Source organism: Gnatocerus cornutus, chromosome 6 (genome assembly GCF_029298725.1).
Source record: "Gnatocerus cornutus isolate USDA-ARS CGAHR chromosome 6, icGnaCorn1.1, whole genome shotgun sequence".
Classification (NCBI taxonomy): Eukaryota; Metazoa; Arthropoda; class Insecta; order Coleoptera; family Tenebrionidae; genus Gnatocerus; species Gnatocerus cornutus.
In genome coordinates, this window is record NC_142238.1 from 4,898,835 (window position 1) to 4,914,761 (window position 15,927).

The 15,927-nt window shown below is 32.5% G+C and overlaps 3 protein-coding genes across 3 annotated transcripts; 1 reads left to right on the top strand and 2 right to left on the bottom strand.

Annotated features, from left to right (window-relative positions):
* Nucleotides 1-96: 96 nt before the first annotated feature.
* LOC148172292 (4-vinylanisole receptor-like) lies at nucleotides 97-844 on the bottom strand. The gene is made up of 5 exons (XM_088039744.1): nucleotides 708-844; nucleotides 559-658; nucleotides 410-514; nucleotides 206-361; nucleotides 97-159 (listed from the first exon to the last, which is right to left on the bottom strand). The coding sequence occupies exons 1-5, from the start codon at nucleotides 842-844 to the stop codon at nucleotides 97-99; spliced, it is 561 nt and encodes a 186-aa protein (XP_087895870.1).
* Nucleotides 845-12,162: 11,318 nt separating this feature from the next.
* On the top strand, nucleotides 12,163-12,769 carry LOC148172293 (uncharacterized). Its single transcript, XM_088039745.1, has 3 exons — nucleotides 12,163-12,370; nucleotides 12,428-12,649; nucleotides 12,704-12,769. Exons 1-3 carry the CDS (start codon nucleotides 12,173-12,175, stop codon nucleotides 12,767-12,769), a joined length of 486 nt encoding a protein of 161 aa, XP_087895871.1. The 5' UTR covers nucleotides 12,163-12,172.
* A 1,657-nt stretch (nucleotides 12,770-14,426) lies between these two features.
* On the bottom strand, nucleotides 14,427-15,752 carry LOC148172294 (4-vinylanisole receptor-like). The gene is made up of 4 exons (XM_088039409.1): nucleotides 15,004-15,752; nucleotides 14,748-14,952; nucleotides 14,546-14,701; nucleotides 14,427-14,486 (listed from the first exon to the last, which is right to left on the bottom strand). The coding sequence occupies exons 1-4, from the start codon at nucleotides 15,588-15,590 to the stop codon at nucleotides 14,427-14,429; spliced, it is 1,008 nt and encodes a 335-aa protein (XP_087895535.1). The 5' UTR covers nucleotides 15,591-15,752.
* Between the last annotated feature and the right edge of the window lie 175 nt (nucleotides 15,753-15,927).

A 15,927-nucleotide genomic window follows, 5' to 3' on the forward strand; every position in this document is an offset into this window, starting at 1 on the left:
GAGGTAAAAAAGACAAGAATAAAAATTATTGATAGGCAGATCTTTAATTTAATATGTAATTTCTATTTGAATTTTACTTTATTTATGTAAAAGAACTTAACTTTGTTTTAAATGAACTCTATTTAAAACCGCAAAATACGACCAACTCGATTTGACAACCTAAAAATAAAATAATCATGAAAGAAATTTTATGATTGTATTATACAGATGTAAAAGTATCCAAAGACAGAGTGAAATAACCACCAGCGTAAAGTTTTAGTGGAACTTGAGATCGCATCATGAAATACAACAAATTTCGTTTGACTTTTTTGGTGGCATCTGTCCATTGTGACGTATATGCAGATCGGGTCAGCTTTTCACTCTATAAATATATTAATTAATTTGTATCAAAATTAGGATAAAACGTCACCTGAAATATTACTTCATTGCCAAAATAACACCAAAGGAATATTTCCAAGACCATGCAGCCTTGATATAATCCCATGGATAAAAATTGTAGGCTCCAAACAGAGACCTAAAAACCACTAGAAGATTTTTTTCAAACAGATCTACACTTACAAGACTCATTTGGAACATTGTGAGGCAAATTATAATTACGCTAACTATAAACTGCCCCGTCATGTATGTGGTGAAAAGATTGGTCATATCACTAGAAAACCTAAAATTAGATTAATTAAAGTTAAGTAAATTTAAATCAATAGCTGTACTGAATTATGCTCCTGTGATGAATGATGTTTTTATACAACTCTTTGTGCATCAACTCGTTTGGATCGGGAACTTTGTAGTTCATTCTCAAAGTCTCAAACTCGTTGTTTAGCAATTTTAATTGTCCAGAAATGACCATTATTATTCCAGATAAAAAAGTATCCATACTAATATTTGCCAACCCATTAATCATAGATCCCAGAGTAAGATACATGTAAACATACTCAAATATTGGAGGTTTTTCAGTATTGAATGGAAACCACCCACTCAATGGGAGTTTTATAGATTCACCATCTTTTTTGTCTAAAAGTGGGAAAAAACCCCAAGCAACACAAGTTGCAACACACATTAATAGAAACACGATAGTTATCCTTCTAGAAATTTTAATATCTTCTTTTAATAATAGGTACTGTGTTTGGTTTTTCGGTTTAAACTCTTGCCTGTTTAAACTGTTGATTAGTTTTCTTACCTTTGACTTATTGATCACAAAAACGGACAATTTTAAAGTTTGGACGATATGAGTCAGAAGTAAAAATGAAGCTCGAGTCATTTTCTCCATGTCTCCGAAAACAAGCCCCATGTTGATCACTTCACTAAGGATAAATAAAACGAAAATAAATCCTACAAAAATGACAGAGTATATATTGTAGAGAGTTTTTGGGAGAGTTTCTTGACAATCAGGTGGAAAATAGCCGAAAACCATCAGAAATCTGAGATTAAGTTTAACTATATCTCGAAGATCTAAGTTTTGTAAAAAGTAGTCTTCCATTTTAGAGTGTTGAATAGAGACTGAGCGAATATCTACTTTCGTATTGACCCGTTTATGATGCATAAGAGAGTTTATTAAATTTGCATACATCAGAATTGACTTGCATGTTTAAATTGTTTAGTTCCTTACCTAGAACGTGGCAAATTTTAATCGTAATTATCTCATCATTGTAACCGAATTCTGCAAATTGTTTCTTTCTTATTTGAGATGCGTTAAACGTTAGTAACTTAACATATTTTTTTTTCTGTATTTTGTGAGTTTCTTGGTACTTATTCTTAGTTTAAGGTGGCTCGGGAGTGACAAAAATCCTTTTTTTTCGCTTTTTTTGTCACTTTTTTTCAAATAATATCAACTTGTTATATATCAAACTGTGTATTTTTTTAATTTGTAGGGAGGATGCTATGTTATAAAATTTGGTTCACTTTTTATAACAATATAAGAGCAAAAAAACGTGTTATTTTTGCTTTTTTTCGATTTTTTGGCTATTAATTTTAAACTAATATGGACATGTTATACATCAAAATGTGTATTTTTTAATTTTGTAGGGAGGATGCTATGTTATAACTTGGTTCAGTTTTTTGTATTGTAATTAAAGCAAAAAAACAGGTTTTTAACCATGTTTTTTTCATAATTTATACTCTAAATCTTTATAAAATGTCACAAAAATTGATATGAACATTTGATATGTCAATATAAAGGGCGCTAACTTGACAAATCATTGTAATCTTTTACATTTGTTTAAATATAAAGGGTCTACGCTACGCATATACCCGGTATATGGCTTACGATTTTTCGTTTTTGAAGCGCATTTTGGACTTTGAAAAATCGCTCGACCTCTGTATGTATGCGTCGCAGGTAGAGCTATGGAGGTGACATCTTCGAATTTTGAAAAAGTGAAAAATTTGACTTTAATTAATTAAAAACTGAAATTGCCATTTTTCGTTTTTAAGGAATATGAAGCAACCTACGAAGTTAAAAAAAATACCAACATGTGGAGAATTAAAACCTCTATGGAGGTGACATTATTGTTTTTGTCATTATGCTATAATTTTGAAGTTATTAATAAAAAAAACAAATCAAAAATAGGCAACCAACAGTACAACTAACGCAAATCATCTTATGCAAATCTCATGATTTACGACCGCTCACTAGGGGGTCACTGACGTTCCGCCCAATTGTAATAAACTGCTGTCGGGTAAAAGTAGGTAAAGACTCAACTGGTCGCTCTCGGCAACAAACATCGAAGGTACTTGTAGCAAGTGAATTGAGAAATAATATTTTTAAACTGTAATATAATTCACTGTTTTCCACACCACCCTTGGGGTACAGAGAGACGGCGCGTTTTTTTTAAGTGCTCTCCCCAATAGGCCTACTGCACTCTTTTGGCTCTAACTATAAAACTACTTTATTTTAGAAATGACAATCCGGACATTTGAACGAACATAATTTATAAGTCTTTCTTTAAAATTCTTCTAATCGTTTGTTCTCGGCTAACTCTAGAATCTATTATTTCAGGAAGTAAGGCATTCATATAAAATTTTTCCAAATGGGAAACCATAAATGTATTCCAAAAATCATTGTCTCTCTCTACAATTGTATATTTCAAATCTAGTTTTGTATAAACTACAAAAAAACATCTATCCCGTTTAGTAATATGCAGCTGACCTTGAATTTGATACATATAATTATGGGACCGTTTTAATTCTATTGTACCTTCGTTATTAGGATTAATTTGACAGAAATCTATAAGTTTCTCGTTTACCGCTCTTTCAATGGTGCTGTTTCTTGCTGAATAAGGACATTTAATTTCAATTATCGCATCAGTTCCAATTAACCCATCAGGGGTGGCGCCTAAAAATTTTTTATCATCGTCTATAAACAAACCGCAATTTTGAACTTTTAAACCCGTGATTTCCATAAATTTATTTGTGGCTTTTTCTTCATTATCAACTCCGTATTGTAATGCATTCGGTAGTTTTTTTGACCTCAAACCAGAACCATATAACAATGACTTTACCGTGTTTGACGTGTCTGTTCCGTCTCTCATTTTACAAATTTTTCCGAAATTACTCGCTGTCAATCTAATTTGCCGTTCTTTGTTCCATTCATCGCTATGCCGCTGCTGAACTGTTTTTCTTTCAATATCTAAACCATTGGCCAATGACAGCTCATTTAAAAATATATTTTTTCTTGTTTCGTAAGTTGCGCATTTACTGTGATCACCGAATATATGAGCAGGTCCATTATGAATGTCTCGTTTTAAATTTTCGATTTTTTCTGAGAATGGCAAATTTTCATTTTTTCTGTATCTAATCGCACTTACTACAGCTGTTCTAAATTTAAGTATATTTGTTCGCAAAAATTTTCTAACTTGAAGGTCTGTTCTGGGAATTTTTGAAATTTCGCGCAATTTTGTACAATAATTTCTTAAAACATGATTTCTACACTCAATTTTTTGAATAAAATATGTTGGTCCATATGGTCTTGCTGCTTGAATTTTCTTATACACACTACTGTCTCCATCACCGATAATAAATTTAAATCTTAAATTATGCATCTGAACAGACTTTTTAAAAGCCTCTAAAATAACACCTGCCTCCATTGATGTGGATGATTTTTTCCAATTTGCAAAACATTTATGGCGGGGCACTGATTTTATCCGTCTTGAATCGTTTACAAAACTTGCATAATTTATTTTTAACAGCCACATATAAAATTTTTTTGGTTCTCGCTCCGATTACACATCCAACTCCCGATAAAGCATTATAATTAGACTTATAAGAACGCTTGGACCATGCATGCTCCATCAACAATTACAGTAATAAAAGGTACCCCATCAGCATCAATATCACCTAATTCCACCGCTAATTTACTTTCTTCTTGTCCAGCAGATAGCATTTCATCAATAGCCAATGTTTGCGTTTTTTCAAAAACTTTTTTTTCCGTGTTAACGTATTTTTTAGAACTCATTTGTGGAATATCTAAAGCGGCACAAAATTCAGTTAATTGCGCATGACCCCCACCTACAGCAACATTTCCGCATACAATAGATTCATTAATTTCACATCTAGCATTTTCTGGTTCTGAACTGAAAGTATCTACAATTCTACACATGTTACACTTATACGTAAATATACTTTTTAAACCTATTCGTTTTTCCGCAATTATATCAAAGTTCTGAAAATTGCAATTAAATTGATCGTGTTTTAATTTTTTTATAGTATTAAACAAATGATTTATATCTACAATTCTACGACCACTGAGAGAAAAATTTGTATTATTGGAAACATTTTCTATTTCAAAGACATCGTCCGATAACTCTGACTCAAAACCGCTATTTACATTTTCACTTTTGGAACTCTTTCTAACATTTTTCCATAACCGCTTCGCAATTTGCTTTCTACTTTTTCGTATAACTGATGTGCTTACATGATTTATTGAACCGTTCGCCATTGTAAAATAAAATAATTAAAAGCAAATAATAATCTAATCTAAAAAACAAAAATTTGCCAGCAACGATAAACACTCTCTATATCTGTAATAAACAGCAATTCTGATACAAGCAACTCACCCACTTTGAACAACAAAACTCACTAAAGAGATTTAGAAAAGTAAATTGATTCAGAAGTCGAGCACAGTCAAAAACACAAGTGTTCACAGACTGAAAGAATTTAAATATTTTTTTTCAAGATATTTATACATAGGGCTTTCATCCCTTTATTTGTTGTTGTAGTGGGATAAAGAAGTGGGGCTATCACCCTCTAAATATCTTTTTCTAAGTAGGTAAGCTAAGAAACTCAAATTCGTTTTTAATTGCTTTTGGATGATTGGAGTTTAGGGATTTGCAATATTTTCTTGAAATGGAAATTATGGTGTTAATCTCGGGATTTTTTAAAGCAAAACATTTTTGAAAGCAAATTGTCTTATTGGTTAAGTGTAAAATCCACCGGTAGCAGGTAGCTTATTAGAGATGAGGATTTTTATGTAAAATTCGTACAATTAAAGACACAAGTGGATACAGGTTTTTAAAAAATAGTTCTTTGCATAATAACATTAAACGACAATTTTGCTTTTCCTGTGTGGTTCTGACTTACAAAATATTAACCAATATAAAAACTATGATAATTTAAAATGTTAAAATTGTTAAAAATGAATTAGGGAACTATTTTTATTGATTATCGGGATGTATTATTATGAAGAGTTAATTTTTAAATCACAGAAAACAACAAAATAAAAAAGGCCCAAAAACTCATGTCAGGTAAAAGGTTTGGTTAAAAAAAATTAAATGCGTTATTCTCAAATAAAAATAATAAAATAATAAGTAATTTTAAACTTTCCCCGGCGACCAGTGAGGAAAAATTTCGGACTACATTTACGAAAATTACATTTTTCAATTAAAAAACATTCTGCCATTACGTACTATGGAAACTGGAAATTTGCGGATTTTATACATACATTTTCCATTAATTGAAAAAAAAAATTACGCCCGTAAAATTTTTACCTACTAGAACCAGAAATTTCACGGGCTCAAAACGCAGAGAAACTCAAATCCTGATATTTAAACTCATCTTTGGTCCAACACGAATTTATTGTTCCAACCGCTGGGTTTCTTAGGAAATGTACAGGTCAAGCGACCGTTTCCATAAAGTTTATGATTCCCTCATTACCAAATCCTCGGTAATCCCTTTTGGCAGCTGTCAATCAAAGGTGTTGTTAAAAATGCATACTTTTCAAACAGAAATTTTCGGGCAGGCTCGTAGACCCTTAATTATTTTACAAAATGTATAATATCTTCGAAAGAAATACCTAAAAGCGTGCAATCTTGGGTAAATAAATAGAAAAAAAATGTCTTCGTTAAATCCACCAAAATTTTTTGCTTATAAACCTGTCGTTTTTGTATTATGAATGATTGTTTGTAAAGTTATTTGAGCAGTTAGTTCGCCTGTTTTTCCGCTGGTGGCGCAAGAGAAGTTTCGAAGTTTACGGACCCCAAAATATTAACCTGCTTCGGTTCACAAAACCATAACAATAATCGTTTTATGAACTCCTAATTTACTGAGACGAATAGCACATTTCTTCCCTTGAAAAAAATACTTTTTGTGGCGTACATACCTACATATTACTGATCATTTAAATTTAGTTGTGATATATTTTTTTGTAATTTAAATAAAAATCAGTTTTAAATAAAATCAAATATGGAATAAAATTTATTAAATGCTACAGATTTTTTTTTGCCTCATGCAGAGCTATTTTGACCAAACACAAAAAATCGCAAATCGTAAATTCAGTATGAACTAGTCATAAACAAAAATTTTAAAGAACTAAATCCGTACCTTCGCTTATTTATAATATTTATTTATAATAGCAGGGGATGAGGTGGGTGGGCAAATGTAGGGGGATATCAATTAAAGGTTTTTAAAAATTGCTAGGCAGGCACCTAATGACCTACGTATTCCCAAAGCTTCCAAATAATTTAAATTGTTTTAATAGCATAATGTAAAAATATAACATGACTCCATTCCACTTTTGTTAAAATTGTATTGGAGAAGGGAATTATGGACATTAAATTGCAAATTAATTTGTGCACGAACATAATTGAGACCTACCATTCCAAAACGTTTTAAGTGCCAATTTACGGAAAAACAGAATTTCTTTGGATTTGGGTTGTATAATGCCAAATCTATGTCTTGCTGCAAGTGGTGTTAAATATAGCAGTCCGCTGCTATACACTTACATGATATTCATGTGATTCAAGAATAAGCGATCAATCTTAACGGTACTAATTACGTGCAATTACATTTTGCATAATAACATATAATCATAATTTGATATAAATAGGATACAACATAATTCTGCACATTACAGATCATTAAATGCCAATTTGCGGTCTCCACATAATAGATTAACAAGCCACAGTCCTTCGATTTCTTGATTAATTAAGGATCAATACAATTACATTTGCAAAGTATTAAAAAATCCACAATATTTACATTTTTTTTTGCATAAAACAAGCAAAGGTTTCCTTCTTGAAAAAACAGTCTCGTTTACGTAATTAAAAATAATAATAGTATGCTTTTCGTAAACCAATTTAATATCATTACTTATCCTCTAGAAAGCTTATCAATTATGCACCAATAGCGCTATAAATTATTAATTCATTCAGCGTGGGTTTCAGTGGCAACTTTATTTAGTGACTAACTAGTTTACGGTCAGTACACAATTTATTAATTTTTATCGTATAAACCAAATGAATTTTTAGGTATATCTGTCAAAAATGTGCAACACCAATAAATGTTCTCGGTGCATACAAATTTAATAAATTGGTTTTAAAATTTCACATGGAAAAATATAAAGAAACAATTTTCTGTATTTTTATTGATTGCTGTTTCTTTACAGCGAACGCATGTGTATCATCATTAGCAATATTATATCTTATTAGTCCGTAAAGTTCGGATATAGATATTTACATAACAAGTACGGAAAGTGACCAATTTCGCACGAGTGTAAAATTAGATGCACGAGGCGCCAGCCGAGTGCAGATATTACACGAGTGCAAGAAAGACACTTTCCGACGAGTTATGTACACTATTTTTCCTACGGCCTTTCATTATCAGAAAGAAACCATAAGTTTCGATAATAGTTCATTTCTTATCTATTCTAAATGTCATTTTTCTACAACCTCATAAAAAAGTGACGTATTCCACATTTTTAGATGGTTCATGTTTTTGTACATCCATTTCCGCAAGTAAAAGTCACTAGTGTGATATGAATATATCCGCACAGACCTGTCAAAACTGATTTGTCAAAAACGACCTAACCAATTCATTTTTATCGTTATGCATGTTGTTTTACAGTGAATCGTCTAGATATTTGAGACAAAAATTCAGGAGTTACAATTTTGACAGGTCTGTGCGGATATATTCATATCACACTAGTGACTTTTACTTTCGAAAATGGATGTACGAAAACATCAACTTTCGGAGTCATTTAACCGTGTAGAAAATGCCACTTTCATATGGAGTCGTAGGAAAAAATATGTTTTCTTATTCGGCTCTGATAAATCATACGCTTTTATGAAGACATTTTTGCAAATTGGCAAGTCGATTGCTAAATGCAATACATAAACTTACCAATAGCTTTTGATTGCATTATTGCCTACATTATCCTATTACAGCAACACGGCATATTTTGTTCGGAGAATAATAAACTGCTGCATACGAAAACAATAGATACTAATAAAATAAATTTAATTAAGCCTTTCATATTCTTCCTTTTAATGCATATAGGAAATGTTCCTATCCGACCAGCGATCGGGTGTTGTTTGGAGAGTGGTTGAGTTGTAAGTGTGTGTTCACAGGCAGGTAAAAATAAAAATGATAAAACAAGAAATTTATTTCATTAGATATTTAAGTTCGTTAATTTATTTCTAAAGTGTGAATTTTGTTCGAAACTAAAACGAGCACTTTCTGTAAACGTCTAACATACAGGTGGTCCCAGAACTCGTGATCCAGAGACAAAAGACAGAAGAAGACAACATTTCTGAATCAAAATTTCGAAACAAAAGTTTTCTACCTCAAAAAAATAATCGAGTTAAGACAAAAAAACGGTAGCCAATCCGGAAGCTTAACAAAATTTGAAAAACGGTAACTATGGACTCGATCATTGGTCAGACTCTTGTTGCCTAGGAAATTAGATGGCCTTTTACTTCACCTCTAGAATAAGCTTTCGGGATTGGTTGTTAATTTTTTATGTTTTCTCGAATACTATTAAACTTAATCAATTTTTGTTTTGAAATTTACCATCTGCATTGCTGTCGGCACCCTCCCTTGCTCTGTGTGTCATGAGTTCCGGGACACCTGTATTACACAGGCTGTAACAGAAATGACTAAGTACATTAAATTAAACTGGTGGTAGATCTTATTAAAACAAACAAATTTTTCCTTTGCGGTTTTCCAAAATTTGAGCTCAGTTTCGAGATATTAACAATTTTGGAAGCTTCAAGACTACCCTTCTATATTGCACCAAAAATGGAAACATCGCCAGCGTCGACAAGCCGCAAGAAAACTGAACATTTTTTCATAAATTATTTTAGTTGCAATTTTCCTGGTGTAAAAAATCACTTAGTAAACAATACTTTTTTTTACTGTAAACTCAGTTGACATACACCTAGTAAATTTTATGGCCACATTATGAGAGGACCGGGGGAGTACTAATCCTTGCGGTTGGAAACCATAAATGAGCACGAAATGAGTCCGAGCCTGTTCAACCATCGGTCAACCCAGTTTTATTTCTATGGGTGGTTTGACTTAAGCCATAAAATGTTTACTAGGTATATGTCAACTGAGGTTACTATACTTGGGTAGCAGTTGTTTAGAAAAAATAAAGTAAATACTGTAGCCGGCACTAAATACCGGGTTTCTGGCATAATTGGGGTCCTAACTGCACAAAAGGACAAAACCGCCACAGTACTAGATTCTTAAATTTTATTATTTCTGACAGGTACCGACAACACCCCACACCTTTCTACAGAACTCGCGCCCCAGAGAGAAAGGGCTTATGAAGGCAACAATTCTGAACCAAAATTTTGAAACCATAATTTTTTAACTCAAAAAATAACCGAGATAAGACAAAAAACTGTAGCCAATCCCGAAGCTGAACAGAATTGGTTCAGTTGCGTCCAAAAATAATGCACCATGGTATGAATATAATATGCACCTAACAATACATTTTACCCCTAGAACTTTTGGGTTGGTCTGCTTGAGATCTGAGCGGTCAGTTTTTGTACAAGGGTGCGTCAGACAACCATATTTTATTTACAACTCACTTGAAAACTCATGCAGATTGAGTCGACTAAACAACATGATTTGAAGACCATTGAAAGAAATTTTGAATCAATGTTTGTATTTTTAAGCAATGACCTCATTTCCACTATAAGTTGATTGCGATTAAATTAATCACGCATTTAATTAAGTTTGATTGCTGACAAGGATGGATGATGGAATCAAATATTAATTTTAATTTTTAATTTTTAATTTATTTCTTAAAATTCATTTTTCTTCACATAATTCACTTTCATTGCTAAAAAAGTAAATTTTAGAACAATTGATTTTTAATTCTGATCAATAGTAACTAAGTATAGGCCGGTTTAAGGCAATAATTGAAATTAAATTAAACTAGCAACTTACTTATGTCACTTTAACATAATGTTAAATATTTCATTTCATTCTAAATTGTTAGAGTAACAGTATCACTTTAGCAGGAAATTGTATAAAGGCACATTTAACAATCCTAGTGCTGTTAAAAATTTGGCAACAATACTAGTGTTGGTAATTTTGCTAAACTGTTTACATGTTTTACTGATTATGGCCAACTAGCATTAATAATTTTTGAAGCGTCAATTTATACATTTTCTCGAGTTTTAGTTTTTCAAACATTGTTTTTCAGATGTAAAAACCCCAATAACCTTATTTGGTTTTGTAAAAATCTTTGATCAAAATTAAGGATTGAATTTTGTTTCGGTAAACCGGGTGTAAAGTCCGTTTTTTATTAAAAAACCACCAACACCGCCCTCTACAACCCGCAACATCGTCGATGGTGACTTTTTGGTCATAAAATCAAATAGGTTAGCTGCCTAATTGACAATTTGATCACACAAAACGGCCTTCCAGGCTGTGCCGAGTCTATTGAATCCTGATTTGCAATCTAACAGGGTGTAAAAGAAACACGTTTTTAACGGAAACAATGCTTAATTTTCAGAAATGTCAAAAAATTGACAAATATTTTTTCACCAAAAATCTCCTTAGACAACGGGAGTAATGTAGGGGAATGTAATGCAGGGGAAAATTGTGGTGTTGGTGATGTTTTTAAAAAAAAAGGACTTTATAATTTTTTTAATTACTTGTCTCTAGCTATAAAATATAGTTTTTTTTTAACTTTGCCATAAAAATACATTTTCTGTCATTGTTTGGGACCTAAGAAACTCAAATTTTCTTTCATTTTTTTCACTCGTAATTAACTTATGTTTCTACTAACTAGTAAGTGAAAAAGTTACAAAACAATGAGAGCAAGTGATTTGACATGTCAAAATTGACAATTATATTTTTATTTAATTTAAGCGAAATTTGAAAAATTTTATACTGCATTTTTAAGCTAATCTAAATTTTAATCAATATTCAACTCTATTATTACAAGTTAACATTAGAATAAAACAAAACTTAACTTCACACGTTGAGTAATCTACTATATTTTGTCTGTATGTCCTGAAACCTTATTTCCAAATATTTTTTTCCCCAATTCCAGTAAATTTGAATCAACAAAAAGCTGTAATTTATTGGGGATTGATTCTGGTCATCAGACAAGACCCACCACTTGAGGGTGATTATGTTTATAGGGTCTTGCGGTAAGTTTTGTGGAAACTGTTTAAAAAGTTATAGTTATTTATGTATTAAGGGCATAATTAAAAGATTATGGCCCGCGGGAATGTTTAAAGCCCGACGAAGGAGGGCTTTTAATTTCCCGAGGGCCATAATCAATTATGCCCGTGGTACATACAACGTTTTATTCTATTTTATAATTTCTAAAATATTCAAGAATCAGTAGTTTCTTGCAAGCGCTTGTGACGATGCAAATTTTAGTGCTGTGTTGATAGTTGGCTATTTTGATGTTGTTATGGACACTGCTGTAAACAATTTTTTCAAAATGGAAATTGTCGAAGCAGATAACGTTTACTCTGAAGAGATTTTAGACGAATTTGAAGCTGCTCAAGGAAAACTGATTCCCCAGAAATCAAAGGATTTGTATGTGAAAGAATATGACAAGTTTTGCGACTGGCGGTGCACGAAAAACGCGGGCAGCAACTGTGATGAAAAACTGGTGATGGCATACTTGTCTCAAATGGTAATAAGTTGCATTTAAATAACTAATAATCAGCAAATTATTGTGCTTCCTTTGTAGTCAAAAATTTACAAACCTTCCTCCCTGTGGTGCATCTATTCGACGCTCAAGAAAATGATAAAAATTAAAGAAAACGTTGACATATCAAGGTTTCTGATGATTACTGAATTTATGAAGAGTAACTCCGTGGGTGATGAAGGGAAGATGTCTTGGGTACTTCAGCAAAAAGAAATACAGGAGTTCATGGTAAAGGCACCCGATCTTGTGTATTTGTTGGTCAAGGTAAAGGCTTTTCTTTACTTCTCATATCCAAATTTAATAAATTGTGTATTCTAGGTTGTTACTGCTTTCGGGATATTCGGAGCCTGTCGTCGTCAAGAGCTGCACGACTTAACCATATAAGCATATAAGCAGCCGGTAGGAAAAAATACTTTCGGGAAAATGCCTTCAAGAATTGCTGAATTTCTAAAGTTACCAAATGCAAATAAATACACAGGACATTGTTTCCGCAGAAGTGCTGCAACCATTTTAGCTGAATCCGGCGGTGACACCAGATCTTTGAAGCAATTGGGTGGATGGCGATCTGACAAGGTAGCTGAATCTTACGTAGAAAATTTTCTGCAGAACAAAATCAAAATTGCTCAGAACATCTGCGGGGGAGCTTCAATTAACATACCACAGACAAATGAAGGGTCTGTTAGTTTAGGTGTTGGTTCATGTAATCTTACAATTGCAAATCCTAGTAATTGTACTTTTAATTTCTATAAATAAATAACATGATTGTATGATTTTCTTTAACAATAAATGTTCGATTACAAAGCTTGTTTGAACACCATAAAAATCAAATTGCTTGGCGAATTTTGATTAATCTGTGCCATAAAGCTCAAATTATGCCCGCATTTCGGTGCTTATAAACAAGATTATAACCTAAAATAGAATAAAAGTCATTAACGCTCCACCGTATTTATACGTTTCTTTTACCATCACAGCACAGCAAAATAAGATCTAAATAATTTTAGAACAGGGTTTTTGCAAACATTGAAAAATTACCATTTTATGACCCAGATGTGCTGGGACGGTCAAGAACGGACTTGTACCTGCCCCGGCGAGGCCCTCAAAATGTTTTCCGATGCTATTTGGAAATAAGCAATGGGATGGTGCATTATTTTTGGATGCAATTGCAACTATGGACACATACTATCATCCATTGGTCAGTTAAGCATTAGACTCTCGTTGCCTAGGAAATTGGGATGGCCATTTACTCCACTTCTCGTATAAGCTTTCGGGATTGGTTGTCAACTTTTTATCAGTTCTCAAATACTATTAAACTTAGTCAATTTTTGTTTTGAAATTTACCATCTGCATTGCTGATTTAAGAATCAACTACTGTAGTGGTCTTGTTCCTTTGTGTAGTTAGGACCTCAATTAAGTCATAAATACGGACGCAGTTTTATACTTAAAATTTTCAAGCAAAAGCATTTACTTATTTTTATGCAAATCAGCCATTGTTTTACGGAAAGTGAATGCTTGAATGTAAAAAATTGGTTAATTTTTCAATCGTCGAGTTAGCCGACATGGTGTTGATTTACTGTGAGGCTGGCTAAAATGCTGCTCGGGCTCAAAGCCATCACTTTGAACACCTTTAATTTCATTCACGGACTGTTGAAGCTTTATCAACACGAAAAAGGTAGGATTTCTTGTTTTTCTTAGCCATATTTGATTTTTTTACCTACTTATTTCCTGTTCTAAATTAGTCTTTACATTTTTCATAAAAACGTCACGTTGCGTTGTTGAGTACGAAAATGTGTGTACGAGGAACACTTAAAAAGTCACAAATTTTGTGCAAAATACTTGAGAATTTTGGAAAACCGAAGAGTAAAAATTGTTTGTTTTATCGAGATCTACCACCCGTTTAATTTAATGTACTTATTTCTGCTACACTCTGTATGTACCTAAAGCGAAATCAAGCGGAAATTACAAGAAAGAAACAATTTGTTCGTTTTAGTTGTGAATCATTTGTATCTTAACAAAATTGTTTCAAAGTTATTTCTCTACTGAACTATTTCTGCGTGTGCACTTGATTTAGAACTGCAAAGTACGACCAAGAGGACTTCACAATCTGTAAAAAATCTTGATTATGTCACTTCCTCACACAAGTACGCATCTCTAGATACTTACAGCTTTAAATGTCTCGAGAGATAAGGTAAAATATCCGGAGGCATACAATTTTAACGGATACTGAGTTCTTGTCATAAAATACAACAAATTTTGTTTAAATTCTGTTGGAGCGTCGACCCATCCACATGCATACGCCGATTGGGTTAGGATATCGCTCTGTAGTCAAAAAGTTAAAAAAAAATACCAAGACGAAATAACTTACTTTTAAAATGACCTCGTTTCCGAAATAGCACCACAAATAGATCTCAACAAGCACACAACTCTGATAAAGAAGCATGGCCAAGAATCGAAAACTAATCACAGGTACTAAACTCATTTGAAACATCGAGCTGCAGACAATAATAACGCCAATAACGAACATTCCAGTGATCGAAACTGTGAAAAGATATGTGAAGTCGTCAGCAAACCTGCAAAAATTAGTAATTTAGTAGTGTAATTAAAAGGACATAACTTCGTACTCTAAAATATTTCTGTGCAGAATAACGTTTTGTATCAGAAGTTTATTTATACCATCGAAATCCTTTTTATTGCTCATTTTACTAGCTTCTTGTTTCATGTGCACGAGGGCGTTATTTAAAACACTCAGCTCTGCTGAAATTACCATGATAGATCCCGACATGAAAGTATCCATACTTATGTCTCCCAGTCCTTCAAACCATGTTGAAATAATTTGATAAATATAGGCAAACTCAAAAGCTGGTGAATGTTCAGTGCTAAAAGGGTACCACCCACTTAGTGGCAATCTTAAGTCTTCACCAGCGTTTCTGTCAAATAAAGGTGAAATTCCCCACGATAGACACGTTAGAGAACAAGCGATGAAAAACCATATTGTAATCAGTTTAGACATTCTGATGGCGTCGTGCAGAATTTTATATTGCTCCAGATTCTTTGGTTTGAATTCTTCTCGATTCATTCCTTCCATTAACTTAAAAATTTTCGGGCGGTATTTATTGAACGAGTAAATCTTTATTATTTGGATGAAGTTGGTGAGAAGAAGAAAAGAAGCGTCTGTTGCTTTTTCAATGTCACCCAGAGATTCAATCATTTTAGCAATTTGACTTAGAACCGACAAAATGTAGGCGAAAAACAAAAATGTAATGGCGTAAATATAATAAAGAGTTTTTTTCACCGATGGTTTGTCAAATTTTGGATAAAAGTATCCAAAGAAATGAATACATTTCAAATTTAAAGTAACGAATTGTGTTAAATCTAAATCTGGCACTTCTGTGATATCCATCTCATTAGCACTTTTCTTTAACACTAAGAGGAAAAATTAGCAACTCCTCGAATAAATACAGACACAAAAATTTCCTTGAGTTTATTATTAATTTATATTAAAATTAGGTGTTAACGTACGTCTGAAAGTTCCGTCAGCTGAATGG